The sequence below is a fragment of the Phodopus roborovskii genome, unplaced genomic scaffold (genome assembly GCF_943737965.1).
Source record: "Phodopus roborovskii unplaced genomic scaffold, PHOROB, whole genome shotgun sequence".
In the NCBI taxonomy this organism is placed as follows: domain Eukaryota; kingdom Metazoa; phylum Chordata; class Mammalia; order Rodentia; family Cricetidae; genus Phodopus; species Phodopus roborovskii.
In genome coordinates this window covers 11,632,099-11,645,629 of record NW_026126547.1, presented here as the reverse complement: position 1 = coordinate 11,645,629, position 13,531 = coordinate 11,632,099, and the positions used below count along the sequence as shown (strand labels likewise).

Sequence of the window (13,531 nt, the reverse complement as noted above, 5' to 3'; positions counted from 1 at the left end):
AGAGAAAGAGAGCGAGAGAAGAGAGAAACTGATTAGGAATTAGGACTGATTCAAGGGAAGCGGGCGCTAGAGCTTTGTGCATTTGAATATTAACATTTGAGGTGTTCTGACCAGAAGAAGACAGAGCGGATGATCATTCATTCACCACGTTGACAACCTCGCCTGTGATTGACAGCTGGAGTGGCAGAAAGCCATGAGATTTGGTAGTTGGGTCTAAGGGGCGCTCTTTTTTTTTTTTAACTGATTTTTTTTGGGGGGGAGAGAAGATCTGCTTTTTTTTTCCTCCCCTTTTTTTTCTTTTTCTTTCTTTTTTCTTTTTCTTTTTCCTCCCACTGCTGTCTTGGAACCAGAGCGCTTTTATGCTCAGCGACGCGGGCTCCTTGCTTCAGGTCCGGTAGACCGAAGATCTGGGACCAGTAATTCACATTGCTGCAGACGCAAAGGGATTTTTTTTTCCGTGCTTCATTTTTTTTTCCGAGGGAGTTTGCATATTTGTTTCTTTTCACACTGGCCTTAAAGAGGATATATTAGAAGTTGAAGTAGGAAGGGAGCCAGAGAGGCCGATGGCGCAAAGGGTACGTATTAAAAACAATTGTGGAACTCAAATGTGAGATTAAATTGAAACGTGGCTGAAAGACACTGCTGCTAAGTTTCCTTTTTTTTTCCTTTCTCTCTCTCTCTCTCTCTCTCTCTCTCTCTCTTTTTTTTTTTTTTTTTTTTTTTGAATGAGGTTCCTAAAGCCGCGGCCTAAATCGACAGGTTTACTCAATGCATTTATAGCTTTATGCATGTTACTTGTGGCTGCTAATTCAAGTGATCATGTTGTCTATAGATTCCTAACCAATAGCTATATAAATAAAAATACAAGCTCAAGGAATCACCTGTTTTAAAAGAAGAAAGAGGAGGGGGGGAAGGTTACATATCCAGTGCTATAATTTGAGCATTTAAGGACCAAAAGTTTAAAGTTATGTTTAATTAAAATAAACAGCCAGAAACTTCTGCTGTATTATCGATTATGCCCATCTTTAATATCAGTAGAAGTAGGTAGCATTTTTAGATAAGTAACTGTCATAGTACAGTGAATTTTTGGTTAGAAAATCATTCATCTTTTAAAAGTAATTTTAATTTGCATGGATTTTTAAGCAAGATAATAAACCTGCAGATTTTTCTTAGATAAGTCCTGTACTAACTGGATACTAAACACATAACTACTCACTTTTAAAATGCAATACTAATTTCCCCAATATTCCTATTTGAATGGAAATGCCTTGAAAGTAAACTGAGACAATGACAATCCAGCTGAGGTGGCTTCTTAAAAGAAAGGGGTCTGCAAAAAGGCTTCCTTGCATAATTTGTGTCCTGGCCCTCAAAGCCCTATTTGGAAAAGAAAGTTACTAGCTGACACATTTTTCTTTATTCCCTTGGTTCAGGCAAATGTCAGCGTTCTTCCAAACTCTCTTCACACCTCTGCCTTGAAGAGGATGAAAGTGGCAATTCCCCTTTCTTTGAAAATCATTTCACTCTTACCCTTTCTAAGTCTTAGAAAAAGAACTTGCCTGGAATAAAACACTTAGAAAAATTCAAATAGCTGAATTTATCACAGATAGTAATTACAATCAATTTGAAAGCACCCCCCCCAGGTGGGGTTGGATGTGTATTTACTTTTGAATTTGCTTTAAAAGTAATGAGTAACTATTGCCTCCCTTGACTTCTACTCTAGGGGAAAGTTTGTGGGGGTAAAATAAAATAAAATAGAGTGTTAGCTGCCTCCTTTACAGCTTTTCTTTAAACTTGGAGGGAACACTGCCCACTTGCTGTAAAGTGCAGCACAAGCTGCCCTGTGTACACTCCAGTGTCACACACATAAGGGGGCCAGTTCGTTTTGTATAATTTAGTAGAGTTTGTTTTGGAAAGCAAAGCAAACGTAGTGTCTTGCAGGACTGCCCAATCCCATGCTGGCAGGGAAATAAAATGAGAAGCCTTTCTGAATTCACGTGCTTGGCAGAACTATTCCCATCATAACTTGAAAAAAAAAAAATCCCCTGAAGTGAAGGGGCTGTGGAGCTAGGCGGGTCTGCTACACTGTCCCGGCACGTTTTATTGTTGTCATTTTCGGTTTCCTCCTCCAGAAACATGCGTGTTTTACCTTCTGCCTCCGGGAGAATGCCTCTCTGCCGTTCCTTCTTCCTTCCTCTCTTCCTTGCCAAAAGATTTTGGATTTTTGAATTAGTCTATATGGACACAAGTTAGGACAGGAACCTTCATCTCACATGACTCTCACTGAGAATTCTAGAATGTTTACTGTTAAAATTAATTATTTTTTACAATAGAAAGCTCAACTTCAGAGATGTAAGGCCACGGAATTCGGGTGGAAGGATCCAGCTGGACTGACCTTTTATAAGCTCGGTGTCCTACCGTTCCCGTTTACCCGCATGGCCTCTGACCCTTTTTTTCTCTCCTGTTTGTCATGCAGTACGACGACCTACCCCATTATGGGGGCATGGATGGAGTAGGCATCCCCTCCACGATGTATGGGGACCCGCATGCAGCTAGGTCCATGCAGCCGGTCCATCACCTGAACCATGGGCCTCCTCTGCACTCGCATCAGTACCCGCACACAGCTCACACCAACGCCATGGCCCCCAGCATGGGCTCCTCAGTCAATGATGCTTTAAAGAGAGATAAAGATGCCATTTATGGGTAGGTATAATGGGCAGGAGTTAAGTACTTGAGACGCGATGCTGCCTCCATTTCCTCGAGCCCTTGCAAGCGGAAAGTCAGAGCTCTCTAGATTAGAGGTACAAACTGGTGCCTTTTCATTCACGGTGCATAGAAATTGCGGGCAAGCCTCCTCCCCACTTCCATTTGCTCTCAGTGCAGGCTTAGCTCCTGGCTTGGCCGCCACGTTGGCCGCAAAGGAGTCCCAGTGCTGGAGTAGCTGCCTAAAGATTCCGCATCCCCTCTCAGACTAGAGTCTGCAGATCTGAGACCTTGCTAGCTGGAGTTAGCTCCAGAGCGTTGGGGATTTCAAAGTGTGGGCGCCTTTGTGTTGGAAAGAAACTTTTAGTTTAAGGGAAATCTTTTAAGCCATTGATTGTTCTGACTTATGGAGTTTACTCAGCCACCGTATGCTGGTTCTGCTGGTGCACAATAAAGTCAGGACAGCTGCAGGTCAGACAAGGGGGACATGTCTTGCTTAAGGAGTTTGTTCAACTGAAGTCAAGGAGAGGGGCTGCTCTGAATTGACACAGACGTTTAGAAACTTCTAGACGCTTTAGCACTTGGTGTTCAAAGGCCGAATGCTTTCAGGATTTAGCAAGAAGTGCTGTGGGATGCTCTTCTTCGGGAGACTCTGTGGCCAGCGTTTGCTGTCTTCCATTGGCCATTCCATTAGACCCTGCACTAGAAACCCCTTTGAAAGTTACTTGTCTTTACTGTGTGCTGATGTTTTGGGAACACTCTGCCCACTTTTATTTTTAAACTTTATAATAACTTGTATTTTTCCTTTTCTCTTTTAAAAAATATGTAATATTGACCCTCTGCTGTGTGTGTGTGTGTGTGTGTTATCTTTTTGCTTTATTTTCTTGTCCCTTGTGTGGTGGGCTTGCTTAAATCCCAGCCTCCTCTCTGCAAATGGTTTAGGCTCCAGGACAGAATATTTGAGGAAGCTTTAAAAAGGACCCCAAACTGTTAAATTCCCAGCTGGGCTGTGAGAGCTAATAAAAGGCTCCTTGAGCATTAAAAGTCTTTTCTTTCTTTCTGTCTTCCTTCCTTTCTTTCTTTCTTCCTTCCTTCCTTTCTTTCTTTCAAATGGGCTGAGCCGAGCGACATCTAGGCCTTTTAGGTGCTAGTCACTTTACCACTCTAGACAAAATGTAAAAGCATTTGAAGGAACGTTCTTTGTGGGGCTATGGGGAGCGTCTGCGAAAGGAGGGCAGTGTTGGGGAGCCATGGGGGACCCTCTGCTTCTGGAGGGCTGTGTGTCAAGGGTCGGTATGTGCTGCCCCGTGGCAGTCCGTCCTGTAATCACAGAGGCCCCTTCCTCAAGTTTGCTATCGAGATCCCCTGAGCCTGGAGATCTGTGCCGCGCCTCCCGAGGAAGGCAGAGTCTGGCCCTTTCCCACCCCAACGCCCGCGCGTCTTCCCCAGGCACCCGGTCCTGCTATTGCGGCAGAGGGACGAGGGTTTGTCGCGGTGCGAAAGTTAATTCAAAATGGCTGCTGGAACCGCTTGGGTTTTATTCGTAGCAAATGTTGCCAATTTCTCCGGCCAGATATGCTGAACTGATCCACAGACACGGTCCAAGGCTCAGGGCCTCCGACTTCAGAGCCCTAGGAGCAAGGGGGAAGTGAGCCGTCACCTGGGCGGGGGTGAGCAAAAGGGCAAAAGCGGATGATCAGATCACCCAAGGGTCTCTCTGCCTCGAGCTACTCGGGTTGTTTCTCTTGGGCGCCTTTTTTCGGTGACTCCGGACTAATCATTGTGTTGTTTGTGACTGTTGTATTTTCTTGCAGACACCCCCTCTTCCCTCTCTTAGCACTGATTTTTGAGAAATGTGAATTAGCTACTTGTACCCCCCGCGAGCCGGGGGTGGCGGGCGGGGACGTCTGCTCGTCAGAGTCATTCAATGAAGATATAGCCGTGTTCGCCAAACAGGTCAGCAAAATAAATGTTAAAAAAAAAAAGTAAAAAGAATCAAGAATCCTGTCATCTACCACCCCCGTCCCCGCGCGCACACATGCACACACATACAAGTACACACGTAGAAACAGAGAGATAGATATATAGAGAAATTTCTCATAAGTGGCCAAAAATTACTCTCCCTTAGCCACGCGTGTTACTGCCTCCCTGAGATTTTCGTCCAGTGAGTGTGCTTGCAGATCATCAACCATCTTCACACCCACTCACCATCCACAAGCTCACTAGGAAATGAAATCACGAACTCCATGCTATGTGACTGCTTTGGAGTGGCGGGCCAGCAGCGTTCCGCGTAAGCGGAGCTCTAGCTGCAGTCAGGGAGCGCCCTGGTCTGGTCTCAGGCCTACTGGGTTCACACTGAAGTGTTTCCCTGAGGGACGAACTTGGAGGTTACATCCTACCCCTAACTGTGTAAACGAGGCAAAAAAAAGTAGGGAGGAGACTAGATTTTATTTCATTTTTTTTTTCTCCTTTCCCCTCTCCTCGCTTGTATTTAGATTCGCGCAGAAAAACCTCTATTCTCTTCGAATCCAGAACTGGATAACTTGGTAAGAGCTGACTCCTCACTTCTTCCTCTCTCTGTACACCCAACCTCCAGTCCCCAGCCCTGAGCTTTCTGAACTGGTCTGCTCAATAGCTGCGAGTTCACTGCAAACGTTTTCCATCCACGGGCAAGTGTTTGGAGACTGGATCCCTGGGTATAAACTCATCTGAGAGGGCCCAGGAACAGCGGTTGGGGAACGCCGGCTTTTGTTTTTTACGATGGCCAGGCGGCGTAGCTCTAATCAGCCTGGGGATTTATCTCCCCGCCTGTCAGCGTGTGTGCTTAAACCTTGTGGACTTCCAGCCTTGAGTCTCCTTCATTAGGGCAACGAAGAGGGCAGAGTCCCCACTCCCCCCATACCTCCCCCCACCCCAACCAATTGGTATCAAAAGGTGCTTGGACAGAAGGCAGGAAGAATTTTGCAAAGTGCAAAGCCACTGTTTGGGGACAACTGGGGAAAACTTTCCTGTAACTTCTTAGGAAAAGTATAGCTTAGACAAGTGACCTTTTGGGTTGGGTTGGGGGCAGTAAGACTTATGGAGGGGGGAAGCCATGGGGGAGGAGAGTGTTTATGATCCCCACTTAGATGTTTGTTGTTGGTTTAGCTATTTTTTTCTCCTTAAGAAATATAAACCTCTAGATGGTACCCAGTCACTGCTATTAAGTTTTAGTGTTATTGCCATAAATCAAAATAACTCTATTTATGGGGGGAAGGGGTGAGTTGGAGATGCTAGAGCTGTGACAGCCAATTTTCTGCAAACAGGGAATGGAGTATTCATTCTTTTTGTATCTTTGCAGATGATTCAAGCCATACAAGTATTAAGGTTTCATCTGTTGGAATTAGAGAAGGTAAATTCTTTATTTCCCTTTCCCCTCATTTCCCTTTCATCCTAGTCACACAGAAGGGAGGGTTCAGAAGGACTGAAGTTCAGGCTTCCAAGATATTTGCATAAATGTCTTTTTTTTTCCTGGTAATTAGTGTCAAGGCCAATCTTAGCGTCCATTTCTCTTTGCAGTTTAATTACAATTTCAGCCACTAAAACCAGGATCACAGACACTCTAGCCTCGTGTACCTTGCAGGCTTTGTGCATCAGCTGCACTGCTCGGCACCCTAGCACATACTTAGAATGCCGGAGTGAATTTGTTTTACAAGTTAATGCCTCCGTGTGTGGGGTTTTTTGTTTGTTTGTTTGGTTGGTTGGTTTTTTTTTTTTTTTTCTCCTGTTACTCCTCTACTCCTCTCCTTTGCTACCTGGGAGGGGGAGAGGGTGTTTTGTTTAGTGAGTTTCTTGAAGACTTGAGATCAGTGCTAGGTCAAACTCAGAAGGGGTTGGGGGAAAAGGACAAGTGGGTGAAGGGTCCTGGGGAGGAGGGCATGGTGAACATCGCTCAGAGACAAAGCAGGGTTGATAGTTGTGTCAAGTTCTTGAATCTGTGATCCAGCACACACCTCACCTTCACACTCAAGAGAAGGTGTGGGCTAACATGATTTTGCTAGCTGTTCTATAAATCTCAGCAATAAAAACTTAATGCACTGTAATTCAAACTAACATTAAGTTGCAAAGCTCACCAGGGTTTCTTGTGAGTTTTTGCATGTAAGGGATGCCTGGGGCTTGTAAGAGTCAGCTTTACTTAGACTGAAATATTTTCAGTAATTCTTTTGTTTCTTTTTAGAAAATCATTTTAATAAGTTTTTTGTGGCTGTATTTTTTTCTTTTTTCATATATTGGGCTATGGCAACTTGATGTAGGTTGTCAGGCATACATCTTCCATCATCACAATACAGATGTGTGTGAGTGTGTGTGTGTGTGTGTGTGTGTGTGTGTGTGTGTGTGGTGTATCATACATTTTCCTTAGAAACTTTGGGGAAAGCTTTATGGTAAACTAACCAGATGAAATTAAATAGTTTACCTTAAGTGTCACCCATGCAGGTCACCTCTGTAATGGCCACAGCCCCAGGAGCAGATGAATTTAACATGGGTGTTGAATATGTTGTAGTCTGTGAATCATCTTGTCACTGTCAATTTTCTGGGATATCTCTATTTTGCAAGAAAAGAAAGTTATTCCTAATTCCGAATGCATCTGGGGGTCTCTAGAGGACAATTGCCCTGTGTTTCCCCTATTTGGAAGTTTGGATCTCACAAGGGGGGTGGACTGCACTTGTCAATGTCGTTTATGCACTCCTGATTATATTTCCATTTTTTTATTTCTGTCATAATGTAGGTACACGAATTATGTGACAATTTCTGCCACCGGTATATTAGCTGTTTGAAAGGGAAAATGCCTATCGATTTGGTGATAGATGATAGAGAAGGAGGATCAAAATCAGACAGCGAAGATGTAACGAGATCAGCAAATCTAACTGACCAGGTATGAGACTTTCAATTTCAACATCCCTAAGAAAAAAAAAATCGGTATGCATATTGCTTGCTGGGTCACTACCACCTCCTTTATTATTTGCATATGATTAAGTCCCTTTTAGATACATTTCCATCAAAATGAAAATTTTTGAATAATGTGGCTATTATTGCTTCATTAAGGCTGGCTCTGGGATTCGACCTGGAGAGATGAGCTTGTAAAAGCTTCGCCTGCAAACTTGACCTGTTTCTTGTCGCTTTTAATTTTTGTCTTTATTTTATTTACCTTCCATAATAATGGGAGTGTTAACTGCCAGTGGCCACCTCTGCTTGTAGGGCTTTGTTCATGGGCATTTCCCCCCCCCTTCTATCTTGAAGAAAAGAAAAGTGTAAGGTCTGCTTATTTCTTATTTTATTAGGAATAAATCCAAGATAGGTGGTCTAAGAGAGACAGTGAAGGTTTGAAATCTAGCAAACGCTGGCTATTTTCTCCCTGTCTACACGCCTCATTAGCCTGTCCTGTCAGTTTTCCCCGGCCGACCGCTTCTAGACCTCACTGAACATTGCTTTGTGTGGTATTCCCTGCAAGCTCGCCCATTTTATTGTATTTAATGGAAAAAAATAAAAGCAGGCCGAGGTTAGAAAAACAGATAAATATGGACGTTTCTCCTCCTCCTTTGCACTCATCCTCCAGCTGGTATGTGCGCGGCTTCCTGCCTTGGCAGCTTTTGGCAGGGTTAGCGTCAAGGACGCCCTGTCGACTCCCTGGGTGTGGAGGGCAGGGGCCTGGCATTTGCTCTCCTCTGTGGCTCTTTGCTGTGCCCCCTCCTCTCCAGTCTTCCCTCCAGGCTTTTTTTCCGATGCGATGCTAAGTGGGGACGATTTTCATTTGGAGTTGGGGGGTTATTTCTCTCTGTCACTGGGGACCACCATTTGTTCCCAGTTTCTCTTTCCTGTTGCTATGCCTCTGGATTGGTCCAAATGAGTTGGGAGGGAAAAAAAAAAAAAAAAAAAAAAAAAAAAAAGCAATGAAAGTGAAAACCTGAGGAGTGAGTGAGATGAGATGAAATAGGGTCCTGGACAGCCCTGGAGGATTGCTGCTGCGAAGAATCTGGAGATTTAAGCAGTGGCCTCCTCTGCCTTCAGCACCATCAGCAAAACCCTGGAGCCCTTTCTTATTTGGGCGTGACGTATGTGTGACTGCTTGGGGGGAAGCACTAACCTGCCTTTGTTAAGTCAAAGGGCAGCTACCACACTGTTTTTTTTCTCTGGAAGTTTAACCATGGTCACTGCCAGCCAATGTTGTCTTGTCCCAACTTCATTTTTAGTGCCATTTTAAGGTAGTCTCTCAAAATCCGTGACTAATCCTGGGCAATTCCACAATTTGTGTTGAATTTCTTCTTTGCCCACGAGTGGTATGGCAAAGTAGGACTCGAAAAGTGCCAACAGGACAAGTCCTCATTACCGTTTGGAGAGTTGGAAACTGCTCGGTGCAAATTGGGGCCCAGAACCTGCAGATCAAGGTAGAAAACCGCAGGCGGCGGGGATCCAGGGCCTCTGGCTTCCCAGCCTCTTTAGGGGCTCAGTCGCCAGCCCTGCCTGTTAAACGCAGATTCCACTAGTAGCTGCTGTTGAGTAAAAATTGTAATCCAACAAGCCGAACTAGAAAATGGGATTCTAAAAGCTCCGGAGTGCTGGGTACATAAAGCTATTTGAGCAAATTACAAGAACCGCTTAGGGGCATGAATGAAATCAACACTTTAATTGCCTCCAAAATGAAGATTTATACCCCATTTTCTCAACGAATCATTATTTTATTAAAGTCAAAGATAAAGGACCAAAGTTATGGGGTTTGGGGAGCGTAGAGGATATAGAATTAATAAAATGTCATTGAGTTTTCCCTACTCCTTCACAAACTTCCCTTACTTAGTTTCGTCGGCTAAACACGTGCCTCTTATTCTCCCTTCCCATCTACCAAACAGGCGGTCCATGCTGGTATGATGTGGGCTTCTTAAGTTTGTCTGGGTTCTGTTGGCTCGTGATGTGTGTGTGTGTATGTGCGTGTGCGTGTGAGCTTACCAGTGTGACCCCTTGGGCTCACCCAGCTCTGTCAGATTGAAGACAGCAATGAATGTGTATTCTTTTTATCCAGCTCCAAAAAGCCAGGAGCTAGTGTGGCCAGAAAGGGTCTGGGGAGGTGAGTGCAGTGTGCTCTGTTTGAGAGCCAGGTGGGCTGGGCTTCCCTCCCCTGGATAGGTGAGGTGTAAGCTGCTAGGCACCGGAGCCACCCCAAGGTCTCCAAGTGTTTGTCAGAAGACTAGGGCAGGCTCCCAGGGGATGCTGAATCCCCAATTTGGAGCCTCGGGGGCCAGGCCTAGAAGACTGGCTTCTCCCCCTGTCCTGGAAGGCGACCCAGCCTGCTCGAGACCTGGCACTTGATGTCCTAGGGGACTTGACGCTTCAGGAAGGCCTAGTTAACTCATTAACCGCTCTGCCTCTAGGGTCTGCTGGTCCTATAGTTTATTTTATTTTATTTCCCCCATCCCCTTGGAGGGCGCAAAGTCTGTCATCTTCACCAGGCACTAGGATCAACGATTTTGATGTCGGCGGATTTCCTGGAGGTCTATTTAAGTCTGTAGGTCTATTAAAGTCACCTGGTCGTGTAATGTAGGCCCTACAACAATGTAGGGTTGTTGTTTGTTGTTGTTTGTTTTTGTTTTTATCAGATTAAGACACCAGTAGAAGCTATAATCCTATTCTCTCCCACTTCCTGGGTTCCCCGGTCTTCTCCACTCTTGGAGGCCATCTGGAGGTCCCCTGACTTTGCCTAGTGGTCGCCAGCCTCCTGTGCGCCCTCTCCCGACCATCACGCTCTCTCTGGGCGCAGACGCTCGTGACCCCCCCCAGGGGTTGCGGGCAGTAGAGCCAGGGGTTTGCCCGTCTCCGAGGAGGAGATAAAGGGATGGGCCGAGATCAGTGAGAGGGCAGAAAGGGAGGCGAGAAGGCAAGGATTTGGCTGGAAGGCCACCGGCAAGGAAGGACGCGGGCAGAGGCTAGGTGGAGCTGGGGACTAGGGGTCCTGGGTAGAACGGGGGGGGGGCGCCAGGCGGGGGCCACCCAGACGTTGGATTTAAGGCCGTATTCTCGGAAGGAGCCATCGCCTGCCTTTCCGGAGATATCTGTACCTCTTTATTCCTGAACCTAAGCATTTTATTGACTTTGAGGACTAAGGAGAGGAGCAGCGGGGAGCCTCCGGGGTGGCCTCGTCTCGGGAGAGAGCAGAGATTAGCCAGGCCTGTGCTGTGCCATCAGCAACGGCCCAGCTTTTGGACACTGAGAAATGGTGCCTTCGGATTACAGTTTTATTCAACAGCAGCTCTCCGGGGGTCCTTCTCTCAATCTGCATTTAACAGCTTCTGGGCCATAGCTGGCGGCCCGAGTAGGGCGCCCTGTTGCGTGTTAATCCTGACTGGCCCGTGACGTCTAGGGAAAAGTTCTGTGGCTTGCTGAGCTGTGGCACGAAAGCCCCGCTGGCCCGGCAGGTTAAAAGCCAAGTGCTAGCAGGCTCCCTGGAGTGGGGGTAGCCTGGAGGCGAGCGCAGGCACCGCAGCCCCAGGCCTGGCCAGCCCAGGCTTCAGGGCGCCAGTTGACTAGGCCTAGACTATCTGGGGCTGATCTGAGCTAGTGCAGAGGTTCCCAGTGGGCCTGGGAACTTTGGTGGCGATTGGCGATTTTTTTTTTTTTTTTTTAATCTATATCCGAAGTTCAGAATGCCCTTTCTGGAGCGTAGTTTGAGTTGAGCGTTTGAAAACTTAAGTCAGACTTGACTGAAACCCTTCCTCACTCCAAACTGGTATGGTCAGGAGATTTCAGCTTTCTGATGGTAGAGGGTCCTATAAAGGGGACAACCTAATGTCCTTCATTGCTTGAATCAGCCGCTTAGAAGGGGGTGGGGGCACAGATGTTTACCAATACTAGAAACGTCTGCAGTGCATTTTCATCCAAAAAAATCAAAACAAAAACAAAACAAAACAAAAAACAAACAGAAAATCTGGACACATCCAACAGTAGGAAGGCAAATGGGCCCTTATCAGGTAGTTTCACAGTGCTTACATTTAATACACTTTTTAAATGCTTCATAGTGGCCTACTTAAGAACTCTCAGTGCACAATCTTTGCAAGATACAGGGTCTTGGCATTGTCTAAACGTCACTGTGGATTGTTGTTGTGGGTCATGTGATGTACCCTTAATTCATTTTTTGAAATATGTCAAAGGGAAATTACGGCAAGATTCTCTTTAATGATTAAGTAATAAGGTGTTGACTGCTTGTCACTACATGGGCTAATTGGGATGCTCATTCTGGATCCTTTGTTGCTTTGAATTGAAAGTTACTTGTTTAGCAGGTATGTTTTATTGTTATTTTCTGCTTGGCTTTTATATTTATGTATGGTTTTTGAGTAGAGATAGATTAATTCTTAATAGGGGTGTTTAAAACATTTAAGAAAACAATAAGAGAAAAAGTATAGGGTCTAGTCTATGCAAATAGCTGAGATCAATTATATTGTTAAATGCTAATAGTACATATTACTACATTTTCATTTTCCTAGACCCTCTCCAATCCCTCTTTGCCCCCTCCATCTCCTTCTTACTCCCCTTTGCCCTCCCCACTCCCAGTAGAAGTCCCCAGTGCAAGTTCCACAGTTAATAGAAAGCAATGATACTAATGCTACTTTGTACAAAGCAAAGCCATAACTGTAACTACTGCTCCTGGTTTAACTAGCTCGGAGGCAATAGGTCACTCCAACAGCAATACTTCTCCCACAGGAACGACTCCATCGCTCACAATTCAGAAGTACACAGTGGAGTTGTACCTGCTGTAACTATTGGGCTAACTTACAGACTCATATTAGGAAATGGAGAAACTTAAATATAAAAAAAAAAAGAGATAAAGGAGCAAGAAATAAAGGATAGAAATGTGTGTTCTCCTTTCCAAACAGCGACCGATACGCTAAAATTGTCCAGCTCTGACAATAAATTTTGAATCACTTTGTTTTCAGACACTCATATATTCATATCTTAAAATGTTTGGCATAGTCCAAAAGATGTAAAACACAGCTGTTGCTGGGCAATGGGAAAGAAAATACTCATGGAAACTTCAGACTCAAAAAATAGACTGTGGGTCTGTAGCTGAAAACTGGTTATTAAGGCCAGGCAAATGGGTTGAAGTATTAGCATGGCTTACTATTGTTACATAGGCAGCTTAGCCTCCCTTCAAGTGCATTTGGAGAAACTGTGGAGAATGACAACAACTTTTATTGAGATTCTCACCATAAATGAAAGTATTTTCAACATGGATTCAGATGAAACATTTTCATACAGGCAACTTATGGTTTCCATTGCCAAAGCAGTATTTTCTTATAAAAAGTAAACATGTCAAAAATGTGAAATTGTAAAGTGTATGTGTGTGCTTGTGTGTGTGTGTGTGTTACTGAAGCCCCTAGATAAGTGCTCTACCACTGAACTATACCTTAACCCTAAAGGTTTTAATAAATAATCATTTAATCATCAAACACAAACCAAGGATGTACACAGAAACTTCTGAAGGAAAGTGGGCATGCAGCCAAATTCCTATAGGGCCTACCCGGGAAAATAAAAAAATGAACATGAAATAAGACTTCCTGTAAGGAGGTCTATAATTCAACATTATTTGACTCCACTGTCAAGGAAATAGTTGAAGGACAGTAAACTGATATGGTTCTCAGTCATTTTTGTTACACAGTCTTAAATGTTTGCAACTGTCACATTTTACATGCCCCCCTTTTTTTGATTATGACATCTGTCTAATTTGTATTTAAGTAGTACTTAAATTTATGCTACAATTGAAACAAAATCTTTTGCTATTTCTCCTAAGGATAAAAAACAAAAACCTGAT

General features: G+C 44.6%; 1 protein-coding gene across 4 annotated transcripts in view; it reads left to right on the top strand.

The window, feature by feature from the left end:
* Positions 1–13,531, top strand: part of Meis1 (Meis homeobox 1) — a 367,579-nt gene that overhangs the window by 231,034 nt on the left and 123,014 nt on the right. The window contains exons 2-7 of one of the 4 annotated variants that reach the window (XM_051200488.1): positions 560–575; positions 2,474–2,700; positions 4,515–4,656; positions 5,196–5,246; positions 6,041–6,091; positions 7,466–7,612. In XM_051200488.1, the coding sequence (XP_051056445.1) occupies positions 564–575; positions 2,474–2,700; positions 4,515–4,656; positions 5,196–5,246; positions 6,041–6,091; positions 7,466–7,612 (630 nt within the window). In that variant the 5' untranslated portion in view covers positions 560–563. Of the gene's footprint in view, positions 1–287; positions 576–2,473; positions 2,701–4,514; positions 4,657–5,195; positions 5,247–6,040; positions 6,092–7,465; positions 7,613–13,531 lie in introns of those variants that run through there. The other 3 variants (XM_051200487.1, XM_051200490.1, XM_051200489.1) reach the window with 3 other exon arrangements.